The sequence below is a fragment of the Oratosquilla oratoria genome, chromosome 4, assembly GCF_046742065.1.
Source record: "Oratosquilla oratoria isolate Oo_2021 chromosome 4, ASM4674206v1, whole genome shotgun sequence".
Lineage (NCBI taxonomy): Eukaryota > Metazoa > Arthropoda > Malacostraca > Stomatopoda > Squillidae > Oratosquilla > Oratosquilla oratoria.
Window position 1 is genome coordinate 38,141,578 of NC_134780.1, and position 14,897 is coordinate 38,156,474.

The 14,897-nt window shown below is 41.3% G+C and overlaps 1 protein-coding gene across 1 annotated transcript in view; it reads left to right on the plus strand.

The window, feature by feature from the left end:
• The window catches only part of LOC143024776 (uncharacterized), a 44,745-nt gene extending 35,634 nt beyond the window's left edge, over window positions 1–9,111 (plus strand). The window contains exons 8-9 of the mRNA XM_076183934.1: window positions 3,268–3,422; window positions 5,894–9,111. Coding sequence (XP_076040049.1) covers window positions 3,268–3,422; window positions 5,894–6,096 — 358 coding nt within the window. The 3' untranslated portion in view covers window positions 6,097–9,111. The remainder of the gene's footprint in view (window positions 1–3,267; window positions 3,423–5,893) is intronic.
• Window positions 9,112–14,897: the final 5,786 nt, after the last annotated feature.

Consider the following 14,897-nt stretch of genomic DNA (forward strand, 5'->3'; position numbering starts at 1 on the left):
CTCTGCCTTCCACACTTCTTTTATAATCTTTCTTCACTCATTCCTTCCATGTGTCCAAACCTTCCCAATACTCTTTCATCAACCCTGTTCTTTATCTTATGTTTTACTTCTCTACTCTTTTCTTTGTACCTCTCATATGATTTTCTCATCCTATTTTGTAACCAATCTGTGAATGCTTGTTTCTTCTCTTCTACAACCTTCTTTGCTTCATCATCCCACCACTCACTACCCTTCCTTCTATTTCTTCTCATCCTCCATGTTCCACACACCATGTTTGCACACCTTGTGACTCCCTCCTTGAAACATCCCCATTCCTCCTCTACTCCTAGTTCTACCCTGTCCTTCATGCCTACTCTTCTCTCAACTTCTTGTACTCCTTCTCTTTTTCTTTCTCCATCCATCCTCCTTCCACCAAAAAATGATCTGATATTCCCCCACTCTCTCCCCTAAGAACATGTACATCCAAAACTCTTCCTACTCTTCTCCTGGTTACCACTATATAGTCCATTAAAATCCTATCTACCACCCTTCCATCCACCACCCTGTCCCATGTGTACTTATGCTTGACTTTCTTCTTAAACATTATATTTGCTATCATCAACTCTCTCTCTAGACCAGTGTTTCTTAACCCTTTTTAGTGCCCGTACCCCTTGATATCTCAGAAAATTTTCTTGTACCCCCATCTAATACAAATACAATGCAAACATATGAAAAGGATTAGTAATAAAACCTTGCTATGCTTTCTCAAAGTAAACATACAGTACCATGCACTGGCTATCATGTCTTGTGCCCCTAGGTTTAAGGTTTTGTACCCCTTGGGGTACAGGTACCCCAGGATAAGAACTAGCTTTAGACACATCTCTACCATCATCTCTCCTGTATGATTTTTTCCTGGAACTTCACACCTCCCAACCACTCGGTCTATTGGTTCATCTCTAACCCTAGCATTAAGGTCTTCCAGTACCACTACATTGATATTTCTCCCTAAACCTTCTATGGACTCATTTAGATCTATCCAAAAAGCCCCCTTACCTCTACACTTTTCTCACTACCAGGTCCATATGCATGTACAAAAACCCACATCTCCCTTCCCAGTTTCACCTTCATCCACATTAACCTTGAAACCTCCTTCCACTCCACCACACGCTTACCTATCTCTTCACTTACTAGTATAGCCACACCAACAACACTCCCAAACTCAAACTCGCCCCTCCTTTACAACTTAATTTCACTCAATGCCAAAACATCCATCTTTCTTCTCATGAACATACTATCTCTTCCTGTTTACTCTCATCTGTACCACATTAATGCACATTAAAAGACCCAAACCTTAGGGATCTGGTTGGAAAACTCCTCCCAGACCCTCTTATGCCATTGCTATTTTTAGGAGTGTCCCCTTTGGGGCTACAGAGAGTAGGATGCCCAGTCCTAACCCTGTCCTGTTTTTGTTGCCTTTTATGACCTGAGTGGGAAACACTCGGTGGCAATATTCTTTCTCCAGCACCAGAGGGTTTGGCGAAAAAGGAAATGAATATTCAGAGAAGTAATTCACGACAGTATTAAGAGTAGGGGGACAGCATAGCAGGACAGTTGCAGTAGAATAAAGTAGCATCATATCTCTATGAATGGATATTTCCTTTATCACAGAAAAAATGATGTATGACTCTGGTCAGTAGGGCTGCCCCATATAGATTCTAAAGTATTAATGAAATTTTATACATACATATACAAAAGGATTTTTCCCCCTAACAAGGGAGGCAGCCAAAAAACAAAGGCATAGAAACCACTCCCACCCATTCCATCCCCAACATACTCCACTCCACTCTACCCTCTTCCCTCCCTCTTATCTTGGCACCTCCTGGATGATGGGTCATCCCTGCATCTTGTCCACTGCCTTGGGTCAGAAGCAGTGCCGCAAGACACAATACATCCAGAGCAAGGCCGCTTCATTAAATCAGCAACCTCCCCTCTCCGTCCCCTCATGCAGAAATGGAGAAGACGGGGAGAAATCCCTTCATGCTGTGTTAATTTATTTCTCATACTCACTCACCCCCCATCCCCCACCCACTCCCACTCATGCATCACATCATCATCTATACACAACCATTCTCCATTCCCCTCTTTCCCAATGCCCCTTTTACCCCATCCATCCATCTCATTCTAGGTTGACCCCTCATGTTCACTCATTCCACCTCTGCCTTCCACACCTCTTTTACTAGTCTTTCTTCACTCATTCTTTCCATGTGTCCAAACCATCCCAAGACTCTTTCATCCATCCTATCTCCCAACTCCCTTTCCACCCCTGTTCTCCTCCTCACCTCCTCATTTCTCACTCTATCCAGTGTAGTAATCCATATCATACTTCTCAGACACCTCATCTCAAACACATTCAAACTCCTCCTCTCTTTTATGTTCCATGTTTCTGCCCCGTACAGTGCTGTCAGCACAGTCACTCCTTCATACATTCTCCTCTTAGCATCCATTCCTAAATATCTATTTTTCATTACACTTTTTAATCCCCCAAGGCATTTACTTGCTTCTCTCAATCTACATTCTACCTCCACCCCCACTCCTCCCTTTCCTGTCACATTCGCACCCAAGTATCTAAAACTATCCACTTCTTCCAATCTCTCTTAATACTCACTTCCAGTCTGCTGCCACTCTCTCCTCTTGTACATATGATATTAATTTTCCCCTTATTTATCTTCAACTTCCTTCTTTCACACACCATCCCAAACTCACAAACTTCCTCAATTCCTCCTCTGATCCTGCCACAAGCACAGTGTCATCAACAAACAACTGGCTTATCTCCCACTTTTCTCTATATTCTTTAACCATCTCCAATCCCTGTGACCCACTACCCTTGCATTTACCTCTTGCACCACCCCAGCCATGTATAAATTGAACAGCCAGGGCAACATAACACACCCCTGATGAAGTCCCACCTTTACCTCAAACCACTCACTCTTTCCATTTCTCAACCTAACACAAGTTGTACTACTCTCGTAAAAACTCTTGACTGCTCTTAACAGCTTTCCTCCTATCCCATATATCTGCAATACCTCCCGCAGTGCCTTCCTGTCTACCCTGTCGTAAGTCTTTTCCGGATCCATAAATGCCCAAAATACATCCTTCCCTTTTCCTATATCTTTTTCACATATCTGTCTTACCACAAAAATCTGATCTATGCAACCCCTACCTGTCCTAAACCCACACTGTTCTTTTATGATAATAGTTATTTTAGTAATAATATATGTCTATTTTCAGAGTATATGAATCAGAAGCTGATATTCAAGCACGTGTTGATTGGAAAGGATTATGCAAAGACCATTTTCCGAGGTTCTTCCCTAATCATTTGGCAACAAGTTTTTCTAATTTCTATGTCAGCAGAGTGCCTAACAAGAAGAGATATTATTTTGATGGTAAGCAGATTTTTATGTATTAAGTAGATTACTTGTGACAGGATTTATTGTGATGGTTTGGACACATGGAAAGAATGAGTGAAGAAGGATTAGGAAAAGAAGTGTGGAAGGCAGAGGTAGATGGAGTGAACATGTGGGGGTGACCAAGGATGAGATGGATGGATAGGGTAAAAAGGGCATTGGGAAAGAGAGGAATGTCTGTTGAGGAAGGACAAGAGAGGACAGAAGATAGGGGTGAATGGAGAATGGTTGTGTATGGATGATGCTGTGATGCATGAAAGGGAGTGGGTGGGGGATGGTGGGGTGAGGGAGTATGTGTGAAAAAATAATTTGACGCAGCCCGAAGGGATTTCTCCCCGTCTTTCTTTTTCTGCATGAGGGGATGGAGAGGCAGGGTTGCCAATTTAATGAAGCGGCCTTGCTCTGGATGTATTGTGTCTTGCAACACTGCTTCTGACCCAGGGCTGTGGGCGAGATGCAGGGATGATTCGTCATCCAGGAGGAGCCAAGATAAGAGGGAGGGAGGGGGGGTGAATGGGAGTGGAATATGTAGGAATGAAATGGGTGGGAATAGATTTAATGCCTTTGTGTTTTGGCTATCTTCTTGTAAGGGGAAAAAGCCTTTGGTATATGTATGTACTTGTGTTAGGCTCAGCACTTCATATAGTTAGAGAATATAGAAGCAGGAATAATTAAACAAAAATTACATGAATGTTATGTCTAATGCTTTGTTTCATTGAGGGTTGCTTTGACAAAAGGGTCTTATCGTTGAACAAGATAGGTGTAACAAGAATTGATAGCACAAGAAATGGAAGTGAGATATCTGTTAGATTGGGTTGAGCAGTGTTGAGATAATTTGGGAACGAATGAATAAGGGAGGACAAGCAAAGAGTGTGTGAAAAACAGAAGTGCATGGAGTGAGCTTGGGAGGAAGACTGAGAATGGGGTGAATGGTGGAAGTGAAGGGGGTTTTGGATGCATGTAGAAACGTTTTGAGCAGGAAAAGAGAATGCAAAAGATAAGAGTGAATGGAGGGAGATTGTGAATAGATAAAGGGATGATACAGCCTGAAGGAATGTTATTTTTATCTGGTTCGTAAATTATTTTGATTGGATGATGCATTGGGAGTAATCCAGCCATAGCTGGTCATGCTATAGAAGAGCTGTGCCTCACTACATTGGTTTTGACCCAAGCAGTGTATTGGTAGATAGGGTGACCCCTTATCCTTAAGGTGCTGAGATGGGAGGGGTGGTTGAATGGGTGGGGTACACCAGGGTTGTGTAATATTACCATGGTTGTTTACTGTGTATATAGATGGAGTTTTTAGAAAAGTAAATATGAGTGTGCTAGACAGGGGTTTGGAGTTGGTAAGTTTGAGTGGAGGGAAGTTCTGGGGAGGTGAGTCAGGTGTTTGCAAATGACACTGATTGTAGCTGAGTCAGAGGATGAATTGAAACAGTTGATGGCAGAATTTGGAAAAGTGTGTTAGAGGAATAAGCTGAAAATGTGGACAAAAGTAAGGTGATGAGATTGGGAAGAACTGATGACAGTGGTGGGTTGGGGGTAAATTTAAAGAGTGAGAAGCTGATGGAAATGGAGAGCTTTTAAGTATTTGAGGTCACATGTAGCAGGGAATGGAAGAATGGAGGAAGTAAATTATAGAGGAAGGGAAGCAAGTAACTGTGGGGGTGGAGAAATAGGTATCTGGCTATGAATACAAAGAGATTATATGAGGGACTCTGTTCACAACATTGTATGGATATGTGAAATTGGAGGAGGCAGAAAGGAAAAATCTAAACATGTTTAAAATGAAGTGTTTAAAAGAGTGATAGGTGTGATGAGGCTGTGGAGGTGAGGCAGAGAAAGGGAATAGAGAGTTGGCAGATTGGGTAGATCAAAGAATGCTGATATGGTTTAAGCATTGGGAAGAACAAATGAGGAAAGACTAGTATAGATTGTAGAAAGCAGAAATGGATGGAGTGAACTTGAGGGGAAGACCAAGAATGAGGTGGATGGATAGGATGAAGGAGCATTGGATGCAAGAGGAATATCTGTTCAGCAAGAAAGAAAGAGTGTAAAGAGTGGGAGTGAATGGAGAGTGGTTGTGAATGGATAAGGATATGATGTCCTAAAGGGATGCTCTTCTCTGTTCTGTAAATATCTTGAGTAAACGAGATGAAGGGGTGGGGTTGCCATATGATGAAAGTGGAGGAGGTAAACCAGCTGCAGCTGCCAGACTGCTGTGGAAGCACGGTCTTGCTGTATTGCCCTTTACCCAAGCAGTGTGGCAGGGAATAGGAATAAGCTTTCATCTATGAAGTGTTAAGATGAGAAGGACAGCAAACAGGGTTTGACTATAGGTGGGATGTATGAAATGTGGGTATGTGTTATGACATTGCCAACCCTCACAAAGGGGAAAATGCCCATTGGTGTATCTACTATATTTCACTTACTTTGATGTCTATTTCCAGATGGAATTGAATACCTCTACAAATATGTCCGGCCATTACTTCAGAAGAAAACAAAGAGAAACAATGAAAGATTGGTGGATGTATCTGAAGTGATTCGGAATTTGCCCTTGCCACAAGAATCATGTCAGATATTGAGAGATCGCTATACTGATTCCCATGATGTTGATGAGGATGAAGATATAATTGATGATCCTAGCCTCTAGCTTCACTGACAGGAAGCCTAAAGCCCTACATAGTCAACATCAGTCCTTAGGTTTTCCCAATCTCTTTTTGAATAATCTTTGGAGTATTGTCTGTATTTACCTAGTTGTATTTTATGGGACAAGAGCTATGCTCGTAGTGACCTGTTTTCATATCTTTCCACATCAGTTTATTCTTAAAATCGTGTATAGTTCTGGCATTCACTGTTTCTCTGTTTATTTTGTTCCAGACATCAATCACTCTATGTGGGAGGCTATTATTTTTTCAGGTCTCTTCTGTAGCTGTCTTTCTTTAGTTTCTTTTTGTGTCCTCGTGTTTCTCTTCTGTCCCACTTTAATAAGTTGTCTCTATAGAGAATTTCCATCCCTTTCATAATTCTGTAAATGGTCAACAAACCACCCCTTTCTCTTCTCTGTTCCAGTGTTGACAGATGTAATTTCTCCAATCTTTGTTTGTATGTCAGATTTGACAGTGTAGGTGCCATTTTTGTTGCTGCTCTTTGGATTATTTCTAATTTTCTTATGTTCTTTGTGCTAGGTGCCCACAGTGTTGCAGCATATTCTAGTTTAGTGTATTAGTGTTGGTGTAACAGGTATCAGTTCACAGAAGACACAGTGTACCTCATTCAACCCTTCCCCATTCATACCCTACCCAGAGAGCAACATGATAGCTCTTCCTTGAGTAACTTGTGGGCCAATCCAGTGGCTGTTGCTGGTTACCTGGGATCCAAGGGTCTCTTACAAGAGCAACCTGGGGCAACAGATGAATTAATTGGTGTAAATCTGTTTCTGTGTCACTGGCTAGTAGGATGGGAGCAGTTATTGGCTAGGAACTCTACCTATGTGAAAAAGTGTGTGGGGAAAGTAGTTGAAATTGGTAGAGATTATGGGTCTTGGTACCTTCCCACATCTCATTACTAACAGGGCATGTCCTTCTCTTCCTCACCCATTCGTCATTCCCTACACCCTCCCCACCACACTCCCAAACTCAAACTTCAGTATAGTAATACGCCCAAATGGATGACGGACTGATTGAAACATGATCAGAATGAAAAGAGGACTTTACATAAAAATAAAAAATGGATAGTAACGCTTAGATAACACGCTTTTAAAGAAAACTGAGTGCGAGAGAGACTTGGGAGTTCTAGTGAGTCTGGGCCTTAAAACCAGGAAATAGTGCATTATTGCCAGGAATAAAACTAACAGAGCATTAGGTTTCATTGATAGGATGGTAATGAATAGAAGTGCAGAGGTAATTATTAAAATATCTAGCGATAGCTAGACCCATCCTTGACTATGCGGTACAGTTTTGGTCCGTCCTACAGAATGGACATCAATTCACTAGAATAAGTACAGAGAAGAATGACCAAAATGATACATGGACTCAGAAATTTGCCTTACAAAGAGAGGCTTAGGCACCTTAACTTACACTCTCTGGAAAGATGCAGAGTGTGGGGTGATCTAATAGAGGTGTTCAAGTGGATCAAAGGCTTTAACAAGGGTGATGCAAACAAGGTCATCATATTAAAACAACAGGGCAGGACTCACAGTAATGGTTATAAACTGGACAAATTTAGATTTAAAAAGGAAATAGGTAAGAATTGGTTTACTAATAGGGTGGTCAACGAATGGAATGAACTTAGTAACCATGTAGTAAGTGCTGAGACTATCAGTTGTTTTAAGAAACGATTAGACAACTTTATGGATGGGGATGACAGGTGGTGATGGATACGGAGCTGCCTAGTGTAGGCCTTATGGTCTCTTGCAGTCTCCTTCATTCTTATGTTCTTAAACTTACCCTTCACCTTCAGCTTAGTTTCACTAATTGCAAACCCATCCATCTTCTGTCATATAAACTGACAATCACTTTCCTTTTACTCCCATCTCTACCACAACCATGCACATTTAATGACCCAATTACAAGGGTCCTGGTTGGAGTCCTCACAGACCCTCATATGCCTTGACTGTTTGTAGGATGTACATACAGAGGGGAAGATCCTTAGCACAGGGGGAACAGTAGAGATAGGTGAGGGAAGTCCTTATGCCTTTATTCACATTTTACTCATCCCTTTCACTTCTTCGATTTAAACAGGGAGAAAAATCATGAATAAACTCATCCAGTTAATCAGAACAGAATTTGTAAAGAGCATCAGTGAACTGGGTCCTATCCTTGGTTGAATGAATCAATCTGGCATGAGCCAAATTAGAATTTGTAAAGGACATCATCAGGCCAAGAAAGGGTAAAATGTGTTATACTTTTGCATTCTATATCTAAAGTGATTAGAATGAAACCAGTTACCCCTGTAGGACCTGTCTGGAGAAGTGTCAGTCCCATTGCTGAACCTTCAGGTATATCAGTATTTTGCTCCAGGATTCTTGGAGGAGACCTATAGCCCTTAGGTAACTGGTCATGGCTGCTGTTTTGGCTCATAAAACACTTTGGTAGAGGCAAGAGCATTGATCACCTCTGGAGTAATCCCCTCCAACATCCATCCTGCCCTGCAGAACCATCACATATGGATCTCTGTCTCTGGTTTCTGTCATCCAAAAGCTGTATTGGATTTTGTGTACCTGATTTATTTATAAAGTTAGATTTAAGTGCAAAAGCATGTGCACACATACACACATACATACATTGAAGGCTTTCTCCCTTTATAAGGGGGATTACCAACCCAAAGCACATCCACCTAGAAAATTAGCTAGGTGTATTGGGAAAGGCCATTATGAGAAGTTTTGTTGTGTAACATTTTAGTTGTTTATTGAACTTGTAAATAAAAGTGATCAAATTAATCTATAGTTTTCATACTGAATGAAGAGAAGAGATGAAAAGACCATCAAAGAGACCTTAGATTAAAAATCATTGGAATAAAATGATACATATATACAGACATTTACCAAGGACTTTTTCCCCCATACAAAGGAGGTAGCCAAAGTTGAAGGCATAAATCCACTCCCACCCATTTCATCCCCACATATTCCACTCTCATTCACTACCCCTCCCCCCTTCCCTCTTATCTTGGCTCCTCCTGGATGATGGGTCATCCCTGCATCTCCCCAACTGCCTTGGGTCAGAAGCAATGCAGCAAGACACAGGACATCCACAGTAAGGCTGCTTCATTTAATCATTGAACCCCCTCTCTATCTCATGCAGAAAAAGAAAAGATGGGGAGAAATTCCTTCAGGCTGCATCAAAATATCATTCACATGTACTCTCCCCCATCCCCTTCCATGCATCACAGCATCATCCATACACGACCATTCTCCATTCATCCCTATCTTCTGTCTTCTCCTGTCCTTCCTCAACAGACATTCCCCTCTTTTCCAATGCCCCTTTTACCCTATCCAGCCTTCTCATCCATGGTTGCCCCCTCATGTTCACTCCCTCCACCTCTGCCTTCCATACCTTTTACTAATCTTCACCCATTCATTCCATGTGTCCAAACCATCCCAATACTCTTTCATAAACACTATCTCCCAACTCCCTTTTCATTCATGCTCCCCTCCTCACCTCATTTCTCACTCTATCCAGTCTAGTAACCTCTACCATACTTTTCAGGCTTTCATCTCAAACACATTTAAACTTTTCCTCTCTTATGTTCCATGTTTCCACCCCATACAGTGCTGTTGGCTCAAAAACTTCTTCATACAATCTCCTCTTAGCATCCATTCTCAAATGTCTATTTCTCATTACACTTTAATCCCCCAAGGCATTTACTCACTTCTCTCAATCTACATTCTACGTCCACCTCCACTCCCTTTCCTGCCACATTCACCCCTCAAGTATCTAAAACTATCCACTTCCTCCAGTCTCTCTCCCTTGATATTCACTTCCAATTTGCTGCCATCCTCTCCCATTGTACATCTCATCACCTTTTACCCACATTTATCTTCAACATCCTTCTTTCACACACCTTCCCAAACTCCGTCACTAACTTCCTTAATACCTCCTCTGATCCTGCTACAAGCACAGTGTTGTCAGCAAACAACAACTGGCTTATCTTCCATTTTTCTCTATTTTCTTTAGCCATCTTCAATCCCTGGCCTGTTGCCCTTGAATTTACCTCTCGCACCACCACATCTATGTATGAACTGAACAGCCAAGGTGACGTGACACATCCGTGGTGAAGTTTCACCTATACCTTGAATCACTCACTCTATCCATTTCTAATTCTAACACAGGGTCTACTACTCTTGTATAAACTCTTGACTGGTCTTAACAGCTTTCTTCCTATCCCATATATCTGCAATACCTCCCACAACACCTTCATGTCTACCTTGTCATAAGCCTTTTCTAAATCCATAAAGGCCCAAAAAATATCCTTACCTTTCCTTAACCTCTTCAATACAAGTCAAATTCTTAGACCCAGCATTGGATGCCTAATGCATGATGCCAGCATCACTCTACTATGTTATAGAATATAGTTGCTGTTGTAGTACTCATTCTTTTTCACTCTGAGTAATAATAAACAGAAAATGTGATTAAACCAGTTCACAGAATTCGGGGGTCACTCGGCTACAAGTACAAAATGAATGTAATCAAGACTCTAATGCCGGCATCCTTGTATACCCACTTGCACCTCATGACGCCTGTGTAGGTGTCATCTTATCGAAGAAGTTAAAGCTTTCTCACATATCTGCCTTACCACAAAAATCTGATCCATCACAACCCCTACCTGTCCTAAACCCACACTGTTCCTCACTAATTACTCCCTCTGTTCCTCTCCTAATTCTCTCAATCAAAACCCTCCCATAAGCCTTCCCAACTACACTCAACAAACTGATCCCTCTGAAACTACTACACTCACACTTGTCCCCTTTTTCCTTGTAAAGCAGAACTATACAGGCACTCCTCCAGTCCTCTGGCACTCTACCCTCTTTTAGACAAACATTAAACAACGTTACCTGCCAGTCCACCATCACTGTACCTCCCTTTTTTAGACACTCCGCATGACACCCATCTAACCCAGGTGCCTTACCTGCTCTCATCATTTTAATAACTGCTTTCACCTCATCTTTCCTTATTTCTCCTCAATTTTCCTCATTCATCACTGTCATTTTCTTAGTGCTCCCCACTGCAGCTACCTTTCCCTCCCTATCCTTCACATTTAGCCACTCCATAAAATACTCTGCCTATCACCCTTCTGCTGGCGTCTCTTCTATTATAATCTCTCCATCAGCACCTTTACCTTTTCTTCTCTATTTGATTTGCCTCCCCTTCCTCTCTTAATTTCCTTCCAAAACATCTTTTTATTACTTTAAAAAATTTGTCATACTCTTACCCCATTTCACATCTACTCTCCTTTATTTTATGCTGTACTTTTTTTCTATTTTCTTTGTACCCCTCATATGATTCTCTTTTCCTATTTTGTAACCAATCAGTGAATGCTCATTTCTTCTCTTCTACAATCTTCTTTGCTTCATCATCTCACCACTCACTACCCTTCCTGCTATTTCCTCACATCCCCCTTGTTTTACACACCTTGTGACTCTCTCCTAGAAACATCCCTATTCCTCCTCCACTCCTAGTTCTACTCTATCTTTCACTCCCTCCCACTCTTCTCTTAGCCTCTTGTAATCCTCCTTTTCTTTCTCAATTAAGCAGTTTACTTCAAGCACCTCCCTACCTTCTCTCCTCTTTCTCCATTTATCCCCCACTCTCAACTTACCTTCTCCATCTATCCTCCACTCTCAACTTACCTTCCACCAAAAAATGATCTGATATTCCGCCACTCTCTTCCCTAAGAACATGTACATCCAAAACTCTTCCTACTCTTCTCCTGGTTACCACTATATAGTCCATTAAAATCCTATCTACCACCCATCCACCACACTCTCCTATATGTACTTATGCTTGACTTTCTTCCTAAACACTATATTTGCTACCATCAACCTTCATTCTAGACACATCTCCACTATCATCTCTCTACTATGATGAAAACAAACAAACAATTTGGAAAAAATCAAAACTTTCCTAAAAAGTAAGGTGATGATATGTACAAGGGGTGAAAGTAGCAGCAGACTGGAAGTGAGTATTAAGGGAGAGAGACTGGAGGAAGTGGATAGTTTTAGATACTTGGGAGCAAATGTGGCAGGAAGGGGAGGAGTGTTGGAGGAAGAATATATATTGAGAGAAGCGAATAAATGCCTTGGTGGATTAAAAAGTGTAATGAGGAATAGACATTTGGGAATGGATGCTAAGAGGAGATTGTATGAAGTAGTGATTTTCACATTGAATGAGAATCAGACAAGAAACAATGGTCTCAAACTGTCCGGAAATAGATTCAATTTGGAAGTAGGTAGAAACAACTTTGCCAACCGTGTAGTTAATGAATGGAATAAACTTCCTGCACAGGTAGTGCAATGTAGTTCAGTTCGAAGCTTTAAGAATCATTTAGATAAATACCTAAGTAAGATGCTGTAATGATTATAATTTATGTTATATTATTTGTTTTTGTTTTGTTATAATTTGTCTGTCTGATTTTCATTTATTATTAGTTATGTCAATTTATAATCATTTACTATTTACCTTTTTGTTTGTTATTCAACTATACCTATGCATTTATTTATGTATTTTATTTGTTATTTTTACATTATTATAGTTGTAATTTATTATTAATATTTTTTTTTTTTTTTTTTTTTTTTGCATCCGACCTAGATATGGATCAAAAGGTCTCCTGTCGGCATGCTCCACCTTTGTAATCCTTTGATTGTACCAACAGCACTGTATGGGGCAGAAACATGGAACATAAGAGAGAAGGAGTTTGAATGTGTTTGAGATGAGGTGTCTGAGAAGTATGATGGGGGTTACTAGGCTGGATAGAGAGAGAAATGAGGAGGTGAGGAAGAGAACAGGGGTGGAGAGGGAGTTGTTGTTGTTGTTGTCGTTCCCTAGACTGTCTGTCCGAGCAGTCCCGTCTCCCCAAGGAATGCCATAGCCGAAACTGGGTTTTCCCACAAATCCTTTATAGAGCATATGTTGTGTTGTTTGCGTGCATGATTGTGTATAATGCAGTCTTCCATTATGTGTTGTATGGTATGGGGTGAAGTGTTACATCCTGGGCAGCTGTTCACAATGCAGTCATCCAGCCTCTTCTGGTAGCTTAGAAGTGCTGGGTGGTGACCGCACCGCAGTCTGGCCAAGTGGACTCTGTCCTTTCGTGGGAGAGAGGATTCAGAAGGGATATCAGGGGGTCTGGCATGCAGCAGTGTGTTGTCTTTCAGTGTGTTAATGGAGCGGTGAGTGATATGATTATGAATATGTTTCCGGAGGCTGGTATTTGGTGGTTGTGGAGGAAGAGAAGAGAGTATCTGTGCGTGATAAAGGTCTTTGGGTGTTGTTTTAATGTTTCTTGGTGTGTGTGGGTGTTCTGCTATGTAGTGTAGCGGGTGTAATGTGTTTGTGGTGGCTGCGGCAAGTGTTTGTGTGCCTCTCATGTCGAGGTGGCCCTTGACTTTGAGGACTTTTGTTTCATGGTGTAAATGGTCTGTAGGTGTTGTATTTGTGCAGCCTGTAATTGTTTTTAGGGCTTTGTTTTGTATGATTTGAAGTGTGTTGTGGTGTGTCTCACTGAGATTAGGAGCCCATGCAGGACTCGCATAATTCATCACTGAGCGTATGCATTGTTTGTATATTGTTATATTAGTTTCTTTGTTTTGTCCAAATGTTGTTCCAGTGATTGACTTAAGTGCGTTAAGTCTGGGTGTGCATTTGTTTTTTATGTTTGTGATGTGTTGTTTGAAAGGCATGGATGTATCGTATGTTACACCAAGAATTTTCGGTGTGTTTGTGTGTGGTATTAGAGTGTTGTTGATGTAGAGATGAGGTATGTATTTGTGTTCTTTTGTCCAGTTTGTGAGAAGTGTTGCTGTAGATTTGGTTGGAGCTATTTTGAGTCTGTTTGTGATGAACCATGTGTTGAGTGTGTCAAGGTATGGCTGGATTATTTCTGCAGCTTTGTCTGTGTTACGATGTGTGCATGTGATTGTTATGTCGTCTGCGTAGGAAGAGATTTGTATTTCTGAGGTGTCTGGCGTGGGTAAGTCATGTATGTATAGATTAAATAGTGTGGGGGATAGAACTGAGCCCTGTGGTACTCCGTTCTTAATGTTTCTGATGTGCGATGATTGGCCATTATATGACACGTAAGCATTCCTACCTGCCAGATAATTGGCCAGCCATCTTTTGGTGTTATTGTGCATGTCTGTGTTATATATTTTATTTGTTAGGTTGTGGCGGGGGATAGCATCAAAAGCTTTACTAATGTCTAATGTTATAAGAAGTGTTCTTTGGTGGGGCCTATCTGAATTGATGCCATCTAAAATTCTTTGTGTGAGGTTTGTCAGAAGAGTGTTTGTGGAGTGTAGTGGCCTAAAACCATGTTGCGAGTCAGCAAGGGGAATATGTGGTGTGACAAGTTTAAGTATTAGGTGTTCAGTGACTTTAGAGGGGGTGCAGAGAAGTGTGATTGGGCAGTGCGATGTTGGGATTGTTGGGTCTTTGTTCAGTTTTGGAATGGTGATTATTTTACCATGCTTCCAGATGTCGGGTATAGTGTTGTGTGAATAGCTGTAGTTTGCAATGTTTGTGAGTGCGTGTATACCTTGTGGTCCAATGTGTTTTAGGTGGATGTTGCTTATGTTATCAGGGCCACAGGCAGATGAGTGCTTGAGACTATGTATTATGAGTTTTGTCTGACTGTCTATGAAGGGTATATAGTCTGAGTCTGTGAGAAAGTCTTTCTTACGTCGAATGGTGCGTCGGTCGTCAGGGTGAGAAGTGAGATGGCTTGTCTGTGCAAAATGAC